At 37.0% G+C, this 23,486-nt stretch overlaps 1 protein-coding gene across 1 annotated transcript in view; it reads right to left on the bottom strand.

Annotated features, from left to right (window-relative positions):
• Window positions 1–5,766: 5,766 nt before the first annotated feature.
• Ctdspl2 (CTD small phosphatase like 2) overlaps window positions 5,767–23,486 on the bottom strand; it is a 48,235-nt gene continuing 30,515 nt past the window's right edge. The window contains exons 9-13 of the mRNA XM_036183882.1: window positions 13,609–13,671; window positions 13,427–13,506; window positions 10,501–10,627; window positions 8,808–8,903; window positions 5,767–6,381 (exon numbers count right to left, since the gene is read on the bottom strand). Coding sequence (XP_036039775.1) covers window positions 6,316–6,381; window positions 8,808–8,903; window positions 10,501–10,627; window positions 13,427–13,506; window positions 13,609–13,671 — 432 coding nt within the window. The 3' untranslated portion in view covers window positions 5,767–6,315. The remainder of the gene's footprint in view (window positions 6,382–8,807; window positions 8,904–10,500; window positions 10,628–13,426; window positions 13,507–13,608; window positions 13,672–23,486) is intronic.

Genomic DNA, 23,486 nt, shown 5'->3' with positions numbered 1-23,486 from the left:
TAAATCTGGGCCTGAACCTACTCCCACCTCCCCAGATGCTGGCATTCCAGGCCTATGCAAGCATATGCAATCAAGCCAAGCTTTGTGTGGAGTCACACAACTCCTAGCTGGTCTTCTCACTCCCTGAGAGACTCTTACTACTCCTTTGCTTGAACCTCTCCCATCCTTTGAAAACTGTTTATGGCCTGCCTTTTGCAGTTCTGCTTGACCCATTTTCCAGCAGTAACCAATGGTGATCTCCAGCGCTAGGCACTACACTTCGGCAGTTATCAGTTGACTAACAGTTAAGTAGGGAACTTTATTCAAATTCAGAGACCAAACCCAGGGCTTGTACATGCAAGGTAAAGCATTCTACCCACTGAACTATATTCCCAGCTTTCCAGATAGTATTTTAAAAGTAATCTGTCTTTAGGAAGGATAGTACATTCAACAAATATTGTTAAATATCCGTTTATATGGTCATTACTCAAAGCTCTGAGGCTCACTTTATCTTTTAGGAGGGCTTCTGGTATGGCAAGTCCTTTATTACTCTGTTCACACTTGTTAACTAGTTAGTACTTTGCATTGCTGAGGTTTAAACACAGGGTCTCACATATGCTAGGTACTTACCCCATGCTGAGTCCCCAGCCATTTCTCAACTAAACATACTCATAACAAACAAGTTCTCAACAACCATGGGTACCCTTTTCATTGACTACCCAATGTTATTGCACTCACTGCTCACATCTTTAAGAATTCTTGAGTTCTTTGGAGGTGTATTTACCCTACTATACCCTCTGCCTCCAACTTCATAAAACTTTGTGTACAATTCTCCCATCTCTATTTTGGAGACAGGGACTTACCTAATAGCCCTGGCTGGCCTCCTCTTCCTGGTATATGTGTGGTATGATACCAGTTACCATTTCAAACACCACCCCTCAGAAGACCATCGCCTTTGAAATTTCCATTCCTGCTGTTGACTTCTTTGTACTTTATAATGTGTTCATCTTTAGATTGCTCAAAGGTTTGACAAAAACTGAGACCCAGGAAACTGAATTCAGATCAAGACTCCAGTCAGCTTGTATGTCTGTAAGAGTCCTCATCAAGCTCACTGCCCAAAGCTAACCCCTTCTGTATATGGATTGACTTCAGATGTTTTCTTTCATCGTGGCTCACAGAAACTGCTAAGACTATGATGGAGTAATGGTGAGACCTGCATTCTACTCCCAGCTGTGACCTTTATCTACACAATAAAGAATTAATTTGGAAGCTGCAGTTTCCTTTTAGTTTTAAAACTGGATGCCTTTAGGTCCAGTTTATATGGGTCTGTATTCCTTTTTTATAACAGTATTTTGTAGACTACATTTCCGTACAAGGAAGTTTTGTATATATGTACAACCATGGTCATACAAGAATGCCAGCACACTGCAGTACTGCTTGAGTTTGTTCTTGGTTCCTAGCTCCGTCTTCACCTTGTCTCTCTATCAGTTTGACTTCATCTACAACACACTCTGATCTTAGAGCGTGTCCTAAGGTCAGAATCAAAAAGAACGTGAAAACACTGACTACTTACAAAACAAAAAGGAAGAATGCTCAAAATTCTGATGGCTGATAAAATGTCATCAAAGAAAAGTACTTCCATAAAAGTTTTATTTATCCCCACAACAACCCTGTGAGGTAGGGTGATCAGGGCATTTGAAGATGAGAAAACTAAATCTACATTACTTGTTCACGGCTATACTGCATAGTAAATAAGTAGAAATTAAATTGAGATTTTTAAATGTCCACGACTTCATATTGATTCATGTGGAAATAAGTAGAGAGAATATTAACTCCTCTCTACCTTAATACCAAAAGGACACTACCTTGAAAAATCCCATTTCAAAAGATGAAAGTAGCATTTCATTGCTCATTTCTACAAAGATTTATAAAATAAAAAAATAGTGAAATATTTTAGTTAATATATATATAATGGTCTCATTCAGGGACATGTCCTTCAGCTATGTAAATGATCAGCTATTCAGAGTTCTATAAACACAAATTCTCTAAAAAGCATAAATGACAAAAATGATAATGAGCAGTAGCCTCAATGTTCATTATTCCTCCTCATATCTTGAATAAGTTCTGTGAAATCTGGTCCCAGCATTTAAAAAACAAAAGTGGGGGGGGGGGGGAGAGAGAGAGAGAGAGAGAGAGAGAGAGAGAGAAACAAAGAAACAAAGAAAGAAAGCTACACAGAGAAAAGCCTGGTGAACTCTTGTAACCTATTCTCAAACCGAATTATTTAGAACAGGGACACTCCAAAGTTGTCTATTTGACTCACTGGGAGAACTTTAAAAACACACAATTCCCAACTGTGTTCCTGACACGTGAGGAAGCTTCCCAGGGGTAGGCTTTAGGAATCTGTAGTTTACAAGCTCCTCAGGGTAATTCTGATCAACAGGCAGCTTTGGGAATCACTATGTATCTTAAAATAACAGTATTAAACCATAAACTAGAATAAACTTGTTCTCTTAAATCCTTTTTAAAAGGATCCCACAACATGTGTGTTGACTAAACTGATTTACAATCGAATTTCAGTTCAAGATAACAGAGAAACATTTTATGAAAATGCATCCTAGTAGTGTGACTTGGATTTCAATAATTTAAGTAGCATTTGAATATAAGGTACTGAGTTTTGTGGTTCTAACTGAAAACTTTATAAGATATTTTATACAAATTCCTAGCAGGTTTTCAACTCAAGGGAAGACATGAAAAGCAATGCTATATTCAAATACATTAGCACTGAAAAAAAAAAAATCAAATACAGCCCATGAGAGAAATAAGAAAGTGAATAAATGACAACCTAAGGCCTCTTGGCCTTACATGTTTGTTCCCAGTCCACTCTTCCCCTATAAGGGGAAATAAAATAAACATTCTTTCCTAGTTCTTGGCATAGTTATTCGGTGGGTAACTATTCTAAGTTAATTTAGACATACAAGATTTAAAGAGGTAACAAATAAATACCTAGGAAGACGAAGAAGTCAGGTCACAAAACCTTAACTAGCTAGTGATGTAGTGTATAACACCATCATATCAGCACAAGGAAAGGAAGGCTTCAGTGTCCTTTATGTGACTGACACAGACGCGGAAGAGATCTGATCCTTATGAAGAATCTGTGCTTGCTGTAAGACTTGTAGGAATAATGAAACGCCTTCTTCAATGATGAGATGAAGTCTCTCTTACAGGCAAGTTGACAACACAATAAGAATGAACTCCGTTAGAAGGCTGAATGAAAGTAAAAGCTAGCAGAAAAAGTCATTGGCAAAAGGTAACTTAAAAAAAAAAATTACCCCGAAATATATATATATATGTATATATAAAACAATGTACACATCCATACCACTGACAGTTACAAGAAAATAGCATTTATAGAAGTCACACAATGCTTTCAACAAGTCCCAATACAACTTTGGGACACAAATAAAGCCAGTGATAAATAAATATACATACTAGCAAATATAAAACAACTTCTAGTTATGAATTGTCATCAATTCTTTTAGGACCCAGAGGAAAATGGTAGTAAATCTGGTCAGGACTACATATATTACATGGGATTAAAAAATACAACCAACTAAAACATCCTCTAACAATGATACAAATATTTAAAAGAATGTCTTAAAAGTCAAACATTCATAACTGGAAACAGCACAATTTTAATAGGTCCTTAAGAGCTGTAATGTGTACACAGGTAGCTTGCTGTGCCTCATGGATCCATGGACCCTGCATTTACTACAGTCATGTTTACTGTGTGCACTGACAGCTGGGCACGTAAATTCAAAAACTATACACCTCTGACTACCTAAATGGAAGTGTTCTACAGCTACCAACAAAGATAAGAGATGACTGGAAGATAATCTACTGAGATGGGAAGTAGCTGACTAAATTGTTTATTTATAATTTACACTTTGTGTCAACAACTTTAGAATTACCCAAATAAAGCAATGGAAAAAATAATAATTAATTTGGTCTCAACTCTCAGGTCATATAAACTTTCCCACAACGTATTTTGTCATTCTTACTCAGCTGACTTAAAGGAGCTCTCCTTGAATGCGTCTGCTTTTTTATTATCATTTAAGTGCCAACAGGCACAATGATATAAGTGTTTACATTTCCCCTTAAAGATGTGGGAAGGGCTTTGAGACTGTATTCATTTAATCAGGAAAACTTTCAACAATTATGCATGTCAAAAATTTGGATCTTGAATAGGTTTGGGATTTGCTATATTAGCATAAAAATGATGGGATCAGGAAGAAATTAACTAGGTTCACAATTTTGAGCAAGAGCATATGTAAAGGTAACGTATATACATTTTATTTCAAGAAAGACATAAGACAAACAGCATAAAGATGCCCAGGTGCCCTAAAGATAAATACACTTCAAAGATTCTCATTAAAATGAATCTGTAGTATTGTTCCTGCAAGCAAAATACCTTTTGTAAAATTAAAAAAAAAAAAAAAAATCAGTATTCTGAATTGCAAATGCTTTTGCTTTTTTTTTTTGCAGAAAATCTGCCATGATTATTTTTTTTTTAATGAATAAGGATTTTCCACAAAACAGGCTTGCTCTACATGCTAGGTTTTTAAACAGTTCAGTGACACATATGCTAACTACATACACAACAGATAATATAGTAAGAAAACACTCAACCTGATGAAAAGTTAAAATCTTCATTAATACACTGAAAACTGACAACTCATGCCTTTAAAATCAAAAATACAAAAATTAAATGTTTTCCTAAAAAGATTTCCTTATTTTAAGGATTCATTTGAAAATGAAGCTGCATGTAATTTGTACAATAAGTTGTACAAGTAAACAGGTAATATACATAAAAAATTAACTGACATACTCCTCAATTATCAGTTGTCCACCTTTAATTTCCAATACTGTACTTTCTTAACAAGCATACAAAATATCAAACTTCTCTTTAGAAAAAGTGCCGTTCTTTGACATCCTTTACACAAAAACAGTCTGAGCCTGCGGCATGTTAATGCAGTTGAGAGGCAAAGCATACTAACTCTTACAAATTCTACCTTCCATAAAAAGCCCCCTGAAAAGGAGATTACACGCCACTATAAAAATATCAACCTCTTGTGGTAGCTGCATTAGAGAACCAAGGCGTGACGACTATTTTCATATAGCATAGAAAACCACTATGAGCATATTAACTGCACTGGTGGCCGGGAGTGTACTGTGCCACAGGATTATGCATAGCTACTGTTAAGTACCAAGACTGTTACACAGAGTTTTAAACTGATTGTAACCAAGAGCATAACAGAGGTACTAACCAGCCCATGCAAAGAAAATACTGAGTCACTGTGCTGAATACTTCATTCCTGGAGAAACCCAAAGGCAGCAGTAACTGAATCAAGCTCAACGGAGACTGAACTCGTTCTCCTCAAAGGTTAGTGAGCACAGGGAGTCTGAGGTATACCTTTATCCATTAAATGTGTGCCATTGCAAGATATTACCATCTGGAATACATGTCATCACAATGGTTCAAATCGTTTGAATATTAGTCATTCGTATATTCTTACCTACCCAGTCTCTTGATTTTTAAAGATTTCACCTACAGTAGAATATTACAGAACAAAATATAAATGCATGTTTTTTTTTTAAATGAAACTTACATGGACTAAAAGTAGAGAATATTTTTAAACAAATATACAATATGCAGGCAGACAAAGCAGGAAAACGGCCATTCAAATGTATATTTAAAAAAAAAAAAAAAAAAAACTAAAAATTGACTATTTCCAGAAAACTATGAAGCGCCTCAACTAAAAGGAATGCATTATGAGATTCTAATCTAATACAGGTCAGAAATGTAAAAAGGTTATCAACCTTAACAGGAAAAATAAACAACTTGTACTGGCCATTCCTGTTGAAATGAGAACAGTGAAGTAACAGAAGAGTGGTTACTAACCCACTGAGAGCACCGGACAGAGAGAAAGTGGGAGTCCACTTTCACCTGTATTATCATAAAATCCTGTGTACTACAGGGCAAACTGCTGGTGGCAGAAACAGAATTCTTTATAAACTGCAGATGTCCTGTACATAAAAAGTTTCACTGGAGTTGTACTAGTTCTACAGACGCTTCTGTTTTAGCCTACCCACTGTATGTGTTCAATCTGAGATAGTCTCTCTCTGTAACCCTTGATTATTATTGGGCACCAAAGATAAGAAAAGCAAGACGGGGTACAAAAATGCAAAATTTCAACAGTAATGGCAATGTTTTTGTCTTAGTCCAAAGGGTCCTGCATTCTCTCTCCCCCTCAGTGATCTGACAAGTCTCTGAACTTAATCTGGGGGCAGCAAATCATGCAAGCGAAATCTGTCTCTGATGTGAGGTCGGACATCTTCATTCTGTGTGGAGAAAAGATTATTTTTGAAAAGTCACATGATTTCTAAGGTATGGTCCTATATAACACTATGAACACTCTTTTTTTTTTTTTTTTTTTTTGGTTTTTCAAGACAGGGTTTCTCTGTGTAGTTTTGCGCCTTTCCTGGAACTCGCTTTGGAGACCAGGCTGGCCTCGAACTCACAGAGATCCGCCTGGCTCTGCCTCCCGAGTGCTGGGATTAAAGGCGTGCGCCACCACCGCCTGGCTCTATGAACACTCTTTACAGAAGAAGTGGACTACTATTTTACTTCATGACACACTATTTTGCTTGGCAAATAAAGTCAGCTTCTATAACCAATCTATAGGCTCACATCTGTATTGGCGGACTTTTTTCTTTGCCATTAATCTCTAAACAATACAGAACAAACAATTTACTTAGCATTTACATTGTATTAGGTATTACCAAGTACTTTAGAGATAATTTTAAGCATTTGGATAGGGTATGTGAAGGTTCTATGCAAACACCAAACTCTCTAAGGGACTTGAGCACTTATAGATGTTGGTATCGTGGAGGATCCAGGATCCAATCTAGAAGGGTTATGGAGGGGTGACTAAGTATTATAATACAATATAAAATAAACAAAATTAAATTTAGACTTAACCTTTTTACATGGGGGGGGCAGTTAAGAAGCTAAACCAACAGGTAAGCAAAAGGGTTACACCACTAAATTCTACATTCTACAATTGACTGACTTATGGATAAGAAACCAATTCCTAGAATAAAGGTTTAATGGCAAAGCATTGCTTCTAAATGTGATTTATGACAGTAAAATGCATAAGCTCAGAGTAACTGTAAGCAAATGGGGAAGCTATGAAATGGTGATAACAAAGCATTCAGTCAATCAACTTTGAAATACTGACAGGCCTTATTTTTAGAATTTCTAATACAATTCAAAACTGCTCATGGAAAACAATAGTTGGCAGTAAGGATCAGGTTTAGAACCTACAGTGAGGCTACAGAATCACTAAATTTGTTCTGAGTCCTCTACCTTCGCCCAAGGAGGAGGGGGCCTTTTCTGAGTCCTTACTATCTCCAGTGCTTCTGGCTTCTCTGTTATTTCCCTCATATATCACTTAAAGAAGGAAAGCCTTGCAGAAGACATCTTTACCTGCTGGGCATGGTAGCACTCAAGAGGCAGGCAGATCTCTTAAGAGTTGGAGGCCAGCCTGATACATATAGCTAGTTCCAAGCCAGTCAAGTCTCTGAGTGAGACCCTGTCTCAAACAACAACAAAACAAAACAACAACAAACTGATCTTGACCATTTTGGTGCATTTCGTTTCACTAACCACTGATAATCTTCCCTTGAAGCCCAGCTGCATCATGGGAGGCTTGGTGCCCTGAGGTGAACCTTGGCAGTTCCAGCTGATAACATACTTCTCTGCTTCCAATCAAAACTACTCATGAGTATCCCAAATGATGTGTTCACCAGGAACTCCCAGGTCACTAGCCTATTCTCCAAGGTGATCTTTTTGTCTTCCCCAACCACACTCACAGCTGAGCTCTTCCACATTGGGGAAATACTGAGCAGAGTGTTTAGCCCTCACATTCCAGGTCACTCTTAACACCAAGCAAAACAGCTAGGGGAAGTCTGTAAAAGGTTTGAGCTCCGAGGCTAACTGGTCCAGTGTCTGCACCTCACAATGGAAGGTCAAGCTCACTCTCGTTACCACCAACAGCCCTACAGGCCCTCCGACGACTTACTCTTGTACATTCACAACAGGATTACAAGGGTTTGTAGGCAGTTTACTTTTCAATATGCAAACAGAAATAAACTGTAGAGAAAACTTTTTTTGTTTTTTTTTTGAGACAGGGTCTCTCTGTGTAGCTTTGCACATTTTCCTGGAACTCACTTGGTAGCCCAGGCTGGCCTCAAACTCACAGAGCTGGGATTAAAGGCGTCAGCCACTACCGCCTGGCACATTCTTTTTTTTAAAGACAAGAGTTCCATTTAGTCCCAGGCTGACCTCAAGCTCAGCATGTAGGTGAGAATCACCTTTAATTCCTGGTCTTCCTGCATCCATGGTCTCAGTGCTGGGATCAACTGACCATCCTTGTGCACCACGACACTCAGAAAACTTTGTTTCAATAGAAGAATGAGCCTAGTCCAATTTCTACTGCATATTAAGTTTTATTAAAACAACAAAACCAACCATAACCTTTTTAAACTTATGTTACAATCTTCTACCAGTTAACCACTCATTACTGTGACTCGTTGCTGTTCTTTTTAGGAGGATCTCTCTGTAACCCAGACTGACCCCATCCCATGTTTCTCTCATTAGCCTTCCAATGTTAACTTTAAAAGCCAAAACACATAAGAGATTTGTTCAATATAGTTAACAAAAACAAAACAAACAAACAAACAAATAAAATGTGCAATATACTTACCAGTTCTACAAGCTTCTCCAGAAATGGAATCAATTTTAGGAGTTCATTGTCATTTTTATCCATAAACCAACTTTCTATAGGGATTCCATTAGAAAGCTAAAACAATAAATATGTAATTAAGTTCTCTTTAATTATATTAGCCTGCTTTGGAAAACTTAAGAAAACTGACTTAAGTAGCTATGGGTATAAAAGTTCCCCTGGAAAGACATGCTACTAGGGTTTCACTGACAACTCAACAATGCAAAGGAGTTTAATGAAGAAACTGAAGAAATCAGCTAACTTAACTGATTGCTCAGTGTCATTTACTTCCTCGGCGAGTACAAAGGTAAACAATAAAAAGGTTCACTAAAGCAAACTCTACAATATTCATTCAAGAAAGTGACTAGCACAATGCTAGTCACTGTGGAGTAAAGAGACACTGCCAATCTAAACACTCTCCGAGAGCATGTGTGCATACTCTTTTTTCTTTTTTTTGAGCTGAGGATCGAACCCAGGGCTTTGAGCTTGCTAGGTGAGTACTCTACCACTGAGCTAAATCCCCAACCCTAAACATATTCTTTTGTTTTTTGAGACAGGGTTTCTCTGTGTAGCTTTGTACCTTTCCTGGAACTCACTTGGTAGACCAGGCTGGCCTCGAACTCACAGAGATCTGCCTGACTCTGCCTCCCGAGTGCTGGGATTAAAGGAGTGTGCCACCACCACTCACAGCCCTCTATTTTTTTAAAGATTATATGCTACCACCGCTCAATGTGTGCATACTTTTACAAAAGGACCAAGACCATCCTACTCATTGTTTTGTTTTTGTTTTCTTTTGGTCTCTCCTTGTTTTTTTGAAACAGGGTCTCACTCTGTAGTCACTGTTCTATTCTTTCAAAAAGAGGTCTTGAGCTGGGCAGTGATGGTGCACACCTTTAATCTCAGCACTCAGGAGGTGAGGCAAATGAGTCTCTGTGAGTTGGAGGCCAGCCTGGTCTACAGAGAAAATTCCAGGACAGCCAGGGCTACACAGAGAAACCCTGTTGCTCTGCTGCCCAGGCAGGCCTTTAACCCCTGTGCTTAGGCAATCCTACCTCAGTCTAACCATTTTAATGCTATCAACTCATGAGTACAAGTAGAAGTACAAGTATAGGGTGAGAAAAGCATTAATTTTAACAAAGTAAATACTAGGTCAGGCCTTTAATCCCAGTACTCAGGAGGCAGAGGCAGGCTGATCTCAAGTTCAAAGACGGCCTGGGCCACATAGAGAGGCCCTGTCTCAAAACAAACAAATAAAAAGCACCCAGTGTGAGTCTTCCAGTAGTTCAGCTGGTAGAACAGAGCTATAGGAATATTAGCAAAACAGAGAAAAATCTTGCTAAAACCACCTAAAAAAAACATTTCAGATTATTTAAGCCAATAGACTGGAATGTTGCTAATTTTCAATTTCAAAAAGGTTTATGATTTAAAAAAATATCAAAATGCTACTGAACAGTGTACTGCCCTCTCATTCTATCTGCAGATTTACTACTTAGATTTTTCTTAATTTATGTTGTACTTCATGGAGAAGACAATTTCCTCAAGTACTTGTCATTGGACATTTCTATCCTAAGAACGCAGTACACAGGAAAATGCTATTTTTGAAATCATACTCTTCATGGCAGCAGCTGTCTTCTTTGTACTTTTTCCAATTGATTCTTTAGAATCTTCTTCCTACCTGATAGGCAAAGGCTTGTGGTGAGTTGTCAATTATTATAGTTTTGGAAAGATCTCTTCCAAGGATATTTAAGTCCTTTATATAGTTTCCTTGTACACAAACACAATGTTCTCGGAAAAGCCGGTGCCTAAACAAAAATAAAACGAATTTTAAAACATGCACTGAAACATATTCATATACCATAAGCTTTCTAAGTATTCTTTTATCTCAGGAAGCAAATTCAAATACAAATATTGGGCCTAAGTTGCTGTATAGTTTCAATAAAAAATTTCTTAGCAATTATTGAGACCTTTTTAAAAATGATGGTTTAAACTACTTTGATTTATACTATAATGCCATACATTAAAAAAGGGAATTCAAACTTGAAGGTGGTTTTGTAATTTCATTACCCAGAACAGCTCAGCTCAGATGCAGCATCTGGTTGTCATCGAGGTCCTGCTTTTTAACCAATTTTCCAGATGGTTGACTGAGGCACAAGTGACTTGCCCAAGGTCACAGTAAGTCTGTGGTTAGCCTGGTATTGGAACCCAGGATCCTCCCGGCTCCCAGTCATTTGCTCTAACCAGTAGACCACACAGCCTCCCTATCCCTGTACATGCCAGAATAGAAAATATAAGAAGGTATGTTTTTGTATTGGAATTAAAATAATTTTTTAGTTTTCTTAATAGTTTTTGAGAAAAGATGCTGCTGAGGCCAAAACATTCCATCATTTCAACTTCCCCCAAACACATGTGTGTGTGTGTGTGTGTGTGTGTGTGTGTGTGTGTGTGTGTGTGATTCAAAGAAAAGGGACTGAAAAAATTCAGGTTCAAGTATTATAAATGTAAACTAAAAACCAATCTTACAAACTAAATAGAAAATTCTGTCATTTAAAAGCTATTAAAAGAGGTATAATTCTTAGATAATATAATAATTATGCAATCTGAGTTTACAATCAAGATATCATTCTCTAAATATTACTAATAATTAATACAGGTTTTCTACCTTGAAATACATTTATGCTGTATGCCTTAATAATTGAGTTTGTACTGTTTAATTTTTAACTAAACAAATTTTCATGAGTAATATACTACTCATGCCTGTACTTTTTGTTTTATAATTTCTTCCTTTCTTTTTTTTTCTTGGTTTTTTTTGAGACAGGGTTTCTCTGTGTAGCTTTGTGTCTTTCCTGGATCTTTCTCTGTAGCCCAGACTGGCCTCAAACTCACAAAGATCCGCCTGTCTCTGCCTCCTGAGTGCTGGGATTAAAGGCGAGTGCCGCCGCCGCCGCCGCCGCCGCCGCCGCCACCACCACCCAGCTGTTGTTTCATAATTTTAAGAAAGGAGTATTTTCAGCTGGGCATGGTGGCGCACACCTTTAATCTCAGCACTTGGAAGGCAGAGGCAGTTGAATCTCTGTGAGTTCAAGGGCAGTCAGGGTTATAGAGAAACCCTGTCTCGGAAAAAAAAGAAAAAGAAAAAGAAATAAAGAGTATTTTCTACCCATACACTGTTGCAGTTCAACAACATTTAAAAAGCACACACAAACTCATCTTAAAACTCCAGTGCTGATGGCAGTGATAGTGAGGGAGTTCATCTACCCAGTCACTAATATAATTCTCTAGAGCACTTCAACAAATCCCAATCATTTATATCTTTTTCTTCCTTATGCTTTTGAAAATCCAGTTTGGTAGAACAAATTGAAATTCCCAAGTGTGTCGATTTTATAAATCTAGCTATTTTAACACAATGTAACAGCATGACTGACTATTCCCCCAGGAAAATGAAAGCTGCCAGAGGGCCGGGACTGTGCTGCTTACAACTGTTGCTAGAATACTAGAAAGAGTGAACAGCAGTCTTTTACCATGAACAGTCAAAGCAAAATCTAAATTTATATACTTTTATTAAAGTTAGGTACAGGGAGCATCTTACAGTATACTTTGAATAGAAAATAACATTTCTTTTTACCTCTGTAGCTTATTTGATCCTTTCAATAAAAAATTCAAAATCACAGTTTAATAAAACCAAGTTAAGTGGTCACCGGGGAAAACCTTTCAATATAATTGCAACTATCCAATAAAGGTTCTTTTGAGTTTGTTTGTTGAGAGAGCATCTCACTATATATAGCTCAAGCTGGCATGAAACTCAGAGATCTATCTCTGTCTCACAAGCTCTGGGGTTAGAGTCTTGTGCCATGATATCTGGGGATAAAGAATTATTGGTAGTAAACTAGGGCTAAGATTTATAACTATGGGAGACAACACTAAAAGCAATATCCAGCTAAATAGCTGCTACGAGCTTCTTTTCTTATACCCTTTCTCTATTCTTCATCACTAAGTCAGGGTGGAGAAAGTACGAAAGTCTCTGATGACAGAAATAATGGAACTGATTTTCAAAAACCCCCAAGGCACCCCTGCTAACCAGGAACACACTTCATCTGCTGTTAATGTCATACACAAGGAACAGAGCCCAGATCAGGATAACCCGAATGATGAAGCCAATTTTAATTTTCAGATAGATGCATGAAGCATTTTCTTTACACGGGAGGAGGGAAATCTATTCTTAAGGAATCTTTTCTAATCTATTTCTACTTGTCTGATCCAACACAAATGCAATATAACAAGCATTCTCTCAGAGATATGGAAGTAAAACAAGTTCACAGTGAAACCTTCTTTCTACCCCCTCACTCGAATCCCCAAGGAAATGAAGATATACATGTAACAGTCAATAAATATATTTGACTTTGGGACCCTTTAAGGAATGTCTGTCTGAAAGTCACATAATTAGGAACTCTTAAAGAGTTATGGGACTTAAACTCACTTACCATTCAACACAATAAATCTCTAGATAGCGGCCAACTGAAAGTGGCCATTAAATTTAAATAAAGTCAAGGTAATTGCACAGATGAATGTGACAGACATTTCTATGATTTCTTAATTAAATTTACCTGACCAGTTGCTTTTTAGGGTCTAGTATGTTCAGTAACTTGTCTGCATACACCTTCTTAGAAGCAGTAAAAAGAATGATCTACAAATTCAGGGAAAAGAAGTAATCATTATACATGGTCTAATATGGGTACTATATTGAATAAAATAAAAATACATAGGTAATTAGTTTAAACACATTTACCTCATACATCTGAGACATTCGTTCAAGGAATTCCCTGAAGAATGGTCTTAATCTCACATAAACCTGAAGAAAGGCAAAGACAGTTTTCAGCAAATAAACCTAATATAAAAGTTCCTATTTTAAAGTAACAGAAATATTTACTAAATACCACTCAAGCCAAACATATTCCATGTACCAGAAGCACTTAAGATGGTCTTTTAGAGATAGTAGTCATTGCTGGTTTCATTTCTAAAGCAAATACAATAGTACTTCACTGAAATGTAATTTCAAAATCACTCCACTTAAAAACAGATTTCTCTCATTACAGATTTTGATCCACCAATCAGCTCCATCTTCCAAACAGGTAACATCCATCCAATTATGCTGCAGGTTGCGAGTTAAGCTTTAAGCTGACCTGTCTCAATGAACTTCCTCAATAATTACTTAGAACTTCTAAACAAATAACTGTTAAAAACACCTCTATTTAATTTTTTATATTAAGACAAGCAATAGTCAAGAAGGTGGTATCTGGATTGGTGAGTTTAAATACCCCCCTCCCTTTGTAAAAGAAACCAAACTTACCCTTCACATTTATGATTCAGATTTAACTGAGTTTGTAAGTGTACAAAGACAACAGTTCTCAAAGCTTACTGTTCAAGGTTTTATACATATAAATAATGAGAGAGAGAGAGAGAGAGAGAGAGAGAGAGAGAGAGAGAGATTGAGATTGAGATTGAGAGAAAGTGAGTTGGGTTGAGACAGTGTTTCTGTGTAGTCTTGGCTGTCCTGGGAACTCACTTGTAGACTAAGCTGGCCTTGAACTCAGAGATCCGCCTGCCTCCACTTGCCTCCGCAGTGCTGGAATCAAAGGCATGCACCACCCAGCTATATATTCTTATCTCGCTTCTTTCCTATCACTGTTCTTTTTTTTTCCCCCAGAGCTGATGACCGAACCCAGGGCCTTGCATTTGCTAGGTAAGTGCTCTACCACTGAGCTAAATCCCCAACCCCCACTATTGCTCTTGTAATATGCTGCATTATTCAGGAAAAGCACACAAATATAAGCCATAAGTAATTACTGAAATTACTTACAAAAGACTGTCCACTCCTCTTCTTATGTTCACTTGGTGACTAAATTTTATAAAAGTTTTGTATTCCACTGAAAGGTGACTACTGGTTTCATATATTGTAAATAAATACTTTTTATTAAGCTGAATTAAATAATTGTGACTTTGTAACAAACCTGTGGTGACTACACGTCTAATGTATGCATAGTGTTCAATTCTGCCATCTACGTAAAAATGTTCCTGTGACAAAAATGCCAGTTCTGGGACTATTTTATGGTAAAATAGAGAAAGCATGTAACAAAAGAAAACAAAGAAAAGGACATTGTCCAATCACTTCCAGATTAGACGAGACTGTAATTTATTATGCAACGTACTGCTATTTCTACATTTCAATATAACACACAACTTGTAATGTGACATTTCAAGATGAAAGGGAGCACTAAGAACAGAAGAAAGAGTACATCGCTAGTGTTTTATTACCCTGAGAATACAAAGGGTAAGAAGAGCTGCCTGTCAAAATTCCTATTTGCAGAACAGATAGATACACTATTTTATCAGAAAGATTCGACGACATAGATAACATAGCAGTTAATGGTGAAAAAAAAAATATTGGTCAGGTCTGTAATAAGGCTACATAGAGCTGTACCATGTGATACAAAAGCATACAACCATAAATAAAAATAGTCGAGATGAGGTACAAGCCCAACAGGGTCTTTGTCACTGTGATCTATTAGACATCAACAGAAATATATATGAATCAGCAAGACATAAGTTTTGTTCTAAAAGAAATAATAAAAGTTATGTATAATATAGTCTCTTTTTTGTTCATCTATTTCCTGGGGCAAGGTGTGTTTGTGGTGTGTACATAGTATCAGTTAGAGGATAACTTTTGAAAATCCATTTTCTTCTCTCACCATATGGGACCCAGGGACCAAACTCAGGTTGTCAGGCTTCGTGGCGAGTCTTTACCTGTGGAGCCATTTCATTGGCTCCATTTTTTTTTTCCCCCAAGACAGGGTTTCTCTGTGTAGCTTTGCGCTTTTCCTGAATCTTGCTCTGTAGACCAGGTTGGCCTCAAACTCACAAAGATCCGCCTGCCTCTGCCTCCCTAGTGCTGGGATTAAAGGCGTGTGCCACCAACGACCATCGAGTTGGCTCCAAAAATTTAATTCTTGACATTAACATTACTTAACTGTATTAGGTCACAAAGACAGACACAGGCATGCCCCTAATCCTTCAAAACCTATTCCACAAGTAATAGTTAGCTCCATTTTCCTTCTCCAAACTTCAGTCTTATACAGGATTCTATTCTAAAGTACCCACCTCTCATTTTCTACCAACTATTCTTCAAACTCACAACTTTTTGTTCTGTTGAGACAGGGTCTTCCTTACTCTGCAGTCCAGAGTACTCTGGAAGTTACTATGCAGCCAGGATGACTAGGGTACAATGGTGATCCTTCCTGTCCCAGCCTTCCCAATACTGACATTATAGGTGTGTGCAATCACAGCCAACCAAATTTAACTCTTAACTGTGTAAACTCTCAAAGACCAAAGGACTGATTTCACTCTAGTTAACATATATTCTTCCAAACCTATAGCAATGCCATTTAGGTTAAATTTGTTTTAAATAAACCAAGTATATTTTGAAAACTATGTAAGTTTAAAAATAATGCCTGGGGCTGGAGAGATGGCTCAGGGGATAAGAGCACTTGGCAACCACACGATGGCTCACAACCATCCATGAGATCTGGTGCCCTCTTCTGCCCTACAAGCATGCATGTAGGCAGAACACTGTATACATACTAAACAAATCTTTAAAAAAAAACAATAATAATGATGGGCTGGAGAGATGGCTCAGCAGTTAAGGAACACTGGCTGTTCTTCCAAAGGTCCTGAGTTCGATTCCCAGCAACCACATGGTGGCTCACAATCATCTGTAATGAGATCTGGTGCCCTCTTCTGGGCATGCAGGCAGTACAATGCATACATAATAAATAAATCTTTTTTAAAAAATGCCTAATGACAGTAATAAATGATTATTATCTGCAAGAATAACAACCACTCAAAAGAAGGGATATTTGAGTAAGTACATTTTGCAAAATTTTTAAAAATTAAAAATATTATAATCTGTTGGGTGGTGGTGGTGCACACCTTTAATCCCAGCACTGGGGAGGCAGAGACAGATCTCTTTGAGTTCAAGGATAGCCTGGTCTACAGAGCTAGTTCCAGAAGGACAGCCAAGGCGACACAAAGAAATCCTGTCTCAGGGGGACGAGACAACAACAACAAAAAACCCAAGAAACAAACCAGGCAGAGTGGCACACGCTTTTAATCCCAGGGTCCCTGGGAGTCTAGCCTGGTCTACATAATGAATTCCAAGAGCTACATAGTGAGACCCTGTTTCAGAAAAAGAAAAAAGAAAAAGGAAAGAAAGAAACAACAACAACAACAACAAGATTCTTAGACTCTATTAAGAACTAGTTTTACTAAAATTTAAATTTATATAGAAAAATATAGAGAGAAAAATAGTAAGAAACCAGTACACTACAATACAATACAATACAAAACAATACAATAATACTACCTGACAATGAATAATAGCTTATTTTCTGCATCCTCTTTGATAGCATGTCAATGAAAACTCTTAACTGTATGTTTATGGTACTAACAAAACACAATAGACCACACTTATTACAAATCAATTACATAGCCAGGCGGTGGTGGTGCACGCATTTAATGCCAGCACTTGGGAGGCAGAGCCAGGTGGATCTCTGTGAGTTCGAGGCCAGCCTGGGCTAGAGTGAGTTCCAGGACAGGCACAAAGCTGCACAGAGAAACCCTGTCTCAAAAAACAAAACAAAGTCAATTACATAGAAAACTACTTATAAATTGATTATAAACACTGAACAGTTAAGTCTGGTTAAATTCAAATTTAACTTATTTCTATTAGTTTATCAAAACTTCACCTGTTATTTTAACAATCAAACCAAGAAACAAAGCAAAATCCTGCCTACAGCAATTTCAACTTGTCAGAGAGTAAGAGAAAATTACTAGCCAACTTTTCTAGGAAAAATATTTTCCATGACTTACATACAAGCTCAGATTAACATTAAAAACTTTTTTTTTTTCTTTTTCTTTTTGCTGGACAATGGTGACACACACCATTAATCCCAGCACTTGGGAGGCAAAAGCAGGCGGATCTCTCTGAGTTTGAGGCCAGCCTGGTCTACAGAGTGAGTTTCAGGACAGTCAGGTTTACTCAGAAAAACCCTGTTTTAAAAAACAAACAAACAAACAAACATACAAAACTCAATACGTTTTTTTTAAGGCAGCCTTTGAACTTATTGATATACTATGACTATTATTTTAAAAAAATATTAAGTTTATAGGTTCAAGGATTACATGTGTGCTTGGCTTAGACAGGGCCCTGGGTTCCTTGGCTAGCACCAAAAGAAACATATAGTCAGTAGAACTCATTAGAGATATATGCCTTTGGCCCCACTACTCCAGAAGCTGAAGCAGATTTCGCCAATGTTAATACCAGTCTGAGCCACCTAATGGAATTGTATTTAAAAAACCACAAACACACAAATATACATCAGAGAGAGAAAGTACCCTAAGTTTTCTCTAAACAAAAAGGTAATTTGTGAGTGCTACTTATTTAATAAGTGGAGGCAAGTGCAGTGGTGCATGTCATGTCAGTATATGTGATCTTAGCACTTGGGGAGCTGAAATCAGAAAACATGATCCTGGAGTTTTTGAAGAATTAAATGCTAAATTATTGGGGAGGGGAGGAGGAAGTCTTCCAATTAATAGATACACTGGCATACAAAGAGGCCCTGCCAATTTCCAATGTTATAAAGGTTAAACAATACAGGTAAAGCATTTGGTATCATGATCACTGCATTTAATGTGACAAGAACTGTTAACTATTACCTACCTCTTTATTTAGAAGTAACCAGTCACCAGTATTATCTTACAGGATAGAACTGAGCAACCACTATTCTAAAGAGAAAGCCTTACAGCTACCACCTAGTCTCTTAGAAGAAAAATATTACTGACTCCCCCCACTAACATTTTCTTAGGATTAGTACCAAAACACAGAACAACGGTCAAATCTTCTCCAAAGATAGAAAGGCTGCTCAGGTAGGAGCCATGGAGACCTCAATTTCATAACCTATTAGGTTAATTTAATTATCATTTGTTTCACCTAGCTGCAATAAGAGGTAGGTAGAAATGGTATCTGTAGGGGAGTCAACTTGAGGATGAACAGAGAAGGACTAAAACATCAGAACCAGAATTTCCCCTAGCTATTAAAGATAATTCAATCTGAAAAAGGGTTTAGAGTCCAAATAGGATAAACTGAAATTTAATGTATTCAAGTACATTATTTATTAAGTTGTCAATGAAGCATATTTATGATGGGAAAAATGGCCATTTATTTGTACATAAATTTAGGTACATAAGTACATACATAAAACTTTTAATGACATATAAAGAGAAACTGCAATTACTTTGAGAGCAAAAAAGTAGCCATTTAAGTAACAAAATGTTGCCTTTAAAAATCACTCTAGCATACACCAACCAGAATGGTAGCCCACGTCTTTGATCCCAGCATTCAGGAGGCAGAGGCAGGCAGATCTCTGTGCTATTAAGGCCACCAGGTCAACAAAGTGAGTTCCAGGCCAGTCAGGGCCTCATAGTAAGACTTTGTCTCCAGCAGTAGTAGTTGTAACAATAATAATAACAATAACAACAGCAATAATAAATCATTCTAGCAAGCAATCAGGAAGTTGAAGGATTGTGAGTTCTAGGCCAGCCTGGGCTACACAGTGAGACCTTATCTCAAAAATAAAGTTAAAAAAAGTCACTCTCAACAATCAGTCTACAGGTAATGAACCCTCCAGTTTAGTGCATGCTATAATCAACTCTCATCTCTTCTATGTTTAAAATATTTTCAGCTGTTATGTAAGAACTTTCTGGTGTAGAGTCCATCTATTCTTCCCAGTATTACATAGCCCAAGCAAGCCTCAAGCTCACTCTCTCTCTGCTTCAGCCTTCTGAGCTGTGATGACAGGCATGCATCACCTGTCTGGCCATATAATCTGCTTTTTTAAATGAATTATTCCTATTTGAGATACTTTTAAGAATTCCCCATAAAATATATTTTCTAATTTTTGATACGGAGAAAAGTGTAAGTTTAACTTATATCATCTTTGAATCTAAAAATTAATAATAATTACAATGAAAACACAATGCCCATGATTACTTACTAAGAAGGATGGGAAAGTTACTTTAAAATTATTCTGAAGTGCTGTTTTAACACATTCTACAAGTAAGTTACTATCCAAATACTGCTCTCTCCTAGCTAAAAGTGACATCAGTACTAAATATTCATAACCTCAAATACTATACACAGGCATAATTACGTACAAACATACATATTCATATACAACAAAATAAGTTTATAAAACTAAGCAACAAAATGCCTCTTTAATAATACAGTCAGAATTTGCAAAAGAAAAAACATAGTCAGCTATTCTTACAACAGAATTCTTAAATATTTTTCTTCTTCATGAAGCAAAATAAAGCTGTTTTTTCTAGGAAGAGCTAGAAGCAAGCCATGACACTTCTAATTCTCTTTTTGTGGTATGAAAAAATACCCTGAGCTATATGATTTTCAAGAAAACAAAGTAGGAAGAGGCTGAGCTTTGCTATCCAGGCTCTCTACTGGCCTCTTTCCCACAACTTTCTCCATAAAAACAACCTCTACCAATAAAAGAAAGCATCCTTTACAAGTAGCTCCCTACAGCATCCTAGCTCCTTGAGTGCTTACCATAGTCTGATTTCTGGACAGCTGACCCAAAGTTTGTTGATTTTACTGATCCTCAGAAAGCCACTGACTGGCTAAAGTCTTAATGGTGAATACAGTCAAAAAATCAGATGCCCCTGCCTTACTGTACAGAATGAGGAGATGGACAACACAGTTGCGTTTGGGGCACTGTGGTGAGACATATGAGGTATCTTCTTTGTCTTCAATCAGCCACATTTGGGCTGAGTAGCTCTATTACATCTTCAAAAAACTGAGCTCCAGTTCTTGATGGAGACAGAGGAAGGTCATTGAGGAGGTGTTTCAGCTCAAGAGCTAAGTGAAAAATGTCTTTTGATTCAGTTCTGCTTGTGGATAGCAGTCATCTTCTGGATGGAAGAGGGGGTGAGATGACCTAGAGTCTTGAATTGGTGGATCTGCAGGAACAGAAACTAAATACAGTGGAGACCTCTTAACTGAGTAACACCATGAGATGGATTTCCTGACAATGTGTCAATATTAAACTAACTATAAGTTTAAACGTGCATTGGGAGTGTCATGCACCTCTTTTTTCAAATGAAATGCATCTGTACCATTTTATGAATAAATCCTTTCTTAATCATTATGCGACAATTTCTAGGAAAAATGTGTTTTAAAAGGTGCAGCAATTCAAATACTCTGTACCTCTTGTGAGTCTAATATCTCACTGTTAAGTCAGCTCTTTTCATATTTCCATATATACAACCCAGTCTGTCCATTTCATCTAGCATCAGGAGGAACATGTCAGCTTTAATTTGAGATGGAGCTTTTGTTTTCCCCTCTAAGAAATGGAATACTAAATTTAGACTTGAATGATTTATCTGCCTGAAAATTCTAAGGCTGGTATTATCTGAATTTATTCCCATTTACCAAAATAAGAAGAATATGTCATGAAGTATGGCAATCTAATTGTAAGGATAGTTGCTACCTGAAACTTCCCTCAACCTTAAAAAAGCCTATTACCAGGTCACTATGAATCTAAATTCTCTATATAAAAGCAAGAACTCTGATGAACATTTATTTACTTCTACTAAGACTTTAAGTGTATAAATTTATAGTATATCCTCCCAAAATTATGTCAGCAAATTAACACCTGTTAGCCAAATACAACCTACCACTTACTTTTTAAAGTATTAAGTTTTACTGCAAGACAACCATATTTTTTGTCTATTTTTTTGAGACAGGATCTCACTATGTAGCCCACTCTGGCCAGGAATTTGTACTATATATAGCCCAGGCTGGTCTCAAACCAATGATCTTCCTCCTTCCAGAGCCTCCCCTGTCCTGGGATTACAAAGTGCTGTATTATAGGTACATGCCACCACTTCTGCCCAACTCTTTCTCATGAATGGTTTGTTGCAGCAAGAGCTATAAAATCTAAAACCCCTGATTTAGATAATTTGTTTGTTTTTAGTTTTGTTCTTCAAGACAGGGTTTCTTTGTGTAGCCCTGGCTGTCCTGGAACTTGCTTTGTAGACCAGGCTGGCCTTGAACTCACAGAGATCCGCCTGCCTCTGCCTCCCAAGTGCTGGGATTAAAGGAGTGCGCCACCACCTCCCGGCTTTGATATTTTTAATGATATTTATACTTGAATTTAAATCTGAAACTGTTTTGAAATGAAAAATAGAATTGAAATTAGATATAGATGAACTAACAAACTGAACACAAACCAAAAATAAATTAAAAAAAAAAAACTATCTCACTTTTATTCAGAGCAAGAAGCTGATTTTTACACACACACCCACACCCACACACACGTGTACACACAAAAGAGGGGGGTGCTATGGAACAGATATATTTAAGAACACATAGGTAAGTGTCATGGATGTGCTATGTAAATTTCACCTCAATAAGTTATTTTAAAAGAAGAATATATACAGTATTTTATGGGTTTCCACCTTTAAGTGGGCCATGTTACATTACAGTGGTTAGATATGTAAGTTACATCTTACCTAATAATGTGGTTTCTCCAAAATCTCTTAGCTCATCCCAGACCCTTGTGTATATTCTTCTTTGCCAGTAGATGGAGACAACACCACTGAAAGTTTAAAAGACATCATTCCCTGTTTAAAGGGAGCTTGCTGGTCTGAAAAAAACTGGGGGGGAGCCCTAAGCCAAAGACTTCTCCATTTTTAAAAAGCTACGTTAAAACCAGAAATTCAAGGGAATGTACCCAATATTAACTACGGATATCTCAAAAAATTTACTAGAGGGGAATTATATATGTCCTTCATAAAATAAATCATAATACTAAAAATGCAATCATTTCTATAGCTTTTGAAACTCAAACTTCCTGCTCAATGCTATTTAGATGACAGGGTCACTTTTTATTCAGTTTCAGAAAGTGTAACTCAAAATATATGTGAAAAAAGTTTTTAGAATTCTATAAAGGTAGGTATAATATATTGTATAGCTTTCTAAGCATCACTTAATATGTGCTGTTATAAAAGCCTTTTATTCAAACACAATCAATTTACCCAGATCTACAGGAAACAGTAACTCCTAAAAAGAAGAAAAGGTAGAAATGGTGGAAGCAGTAAGAAAATTTTCAATATATACCCATACAGACAGGAGCCAAATGAATTGACTTCCCATTTATTTTACTACTCAAAACACAGAAACAAAAAAACTACACACACACACACACACACACACACACCCCAGAAGCCATTCATAAGAGATAAATTTCAAATCAGGAAACTTAAGAATTCTCAAGTAAGTTTTACTTTTGAAATCCAAAGGCCTAAAACCAGTTGTCAAAGTCATTCAAAATAAATAACTAAAACCAAACCACAAAGAACACAAGGCTACTGAACTGAAACAGAACACTAAGTATTGCCACGTTACTTATGTTGGCCTTTAAGACTCCCGTCCCTTAAGTGGACTAAACATGAGGAAAAGAAAAAAGACACACACACACACACACACACACACACACACACACACCCCAAAACAAAACAAAACAAAAACCTTATACCAAGAAA

Source organism: Onychomys torridus, chromosome 4 (assembly GCF_903995425.1).
Source record: "Onychomys torridus chromosome 4, mOncTor1.1, whole genome shotgun sequence".
Lineage (NCBI taxonomy): Eukaryota > Metazoa > Chordata > Mammalia > Rodentia > Cricetidae > Onychomys > Onychomys torridus.
The sequence above is the reverse complement of the archived record's forward strand: the minus strand, read 5'-3'. Positions and strand labels throughout refer to the sequence as shown.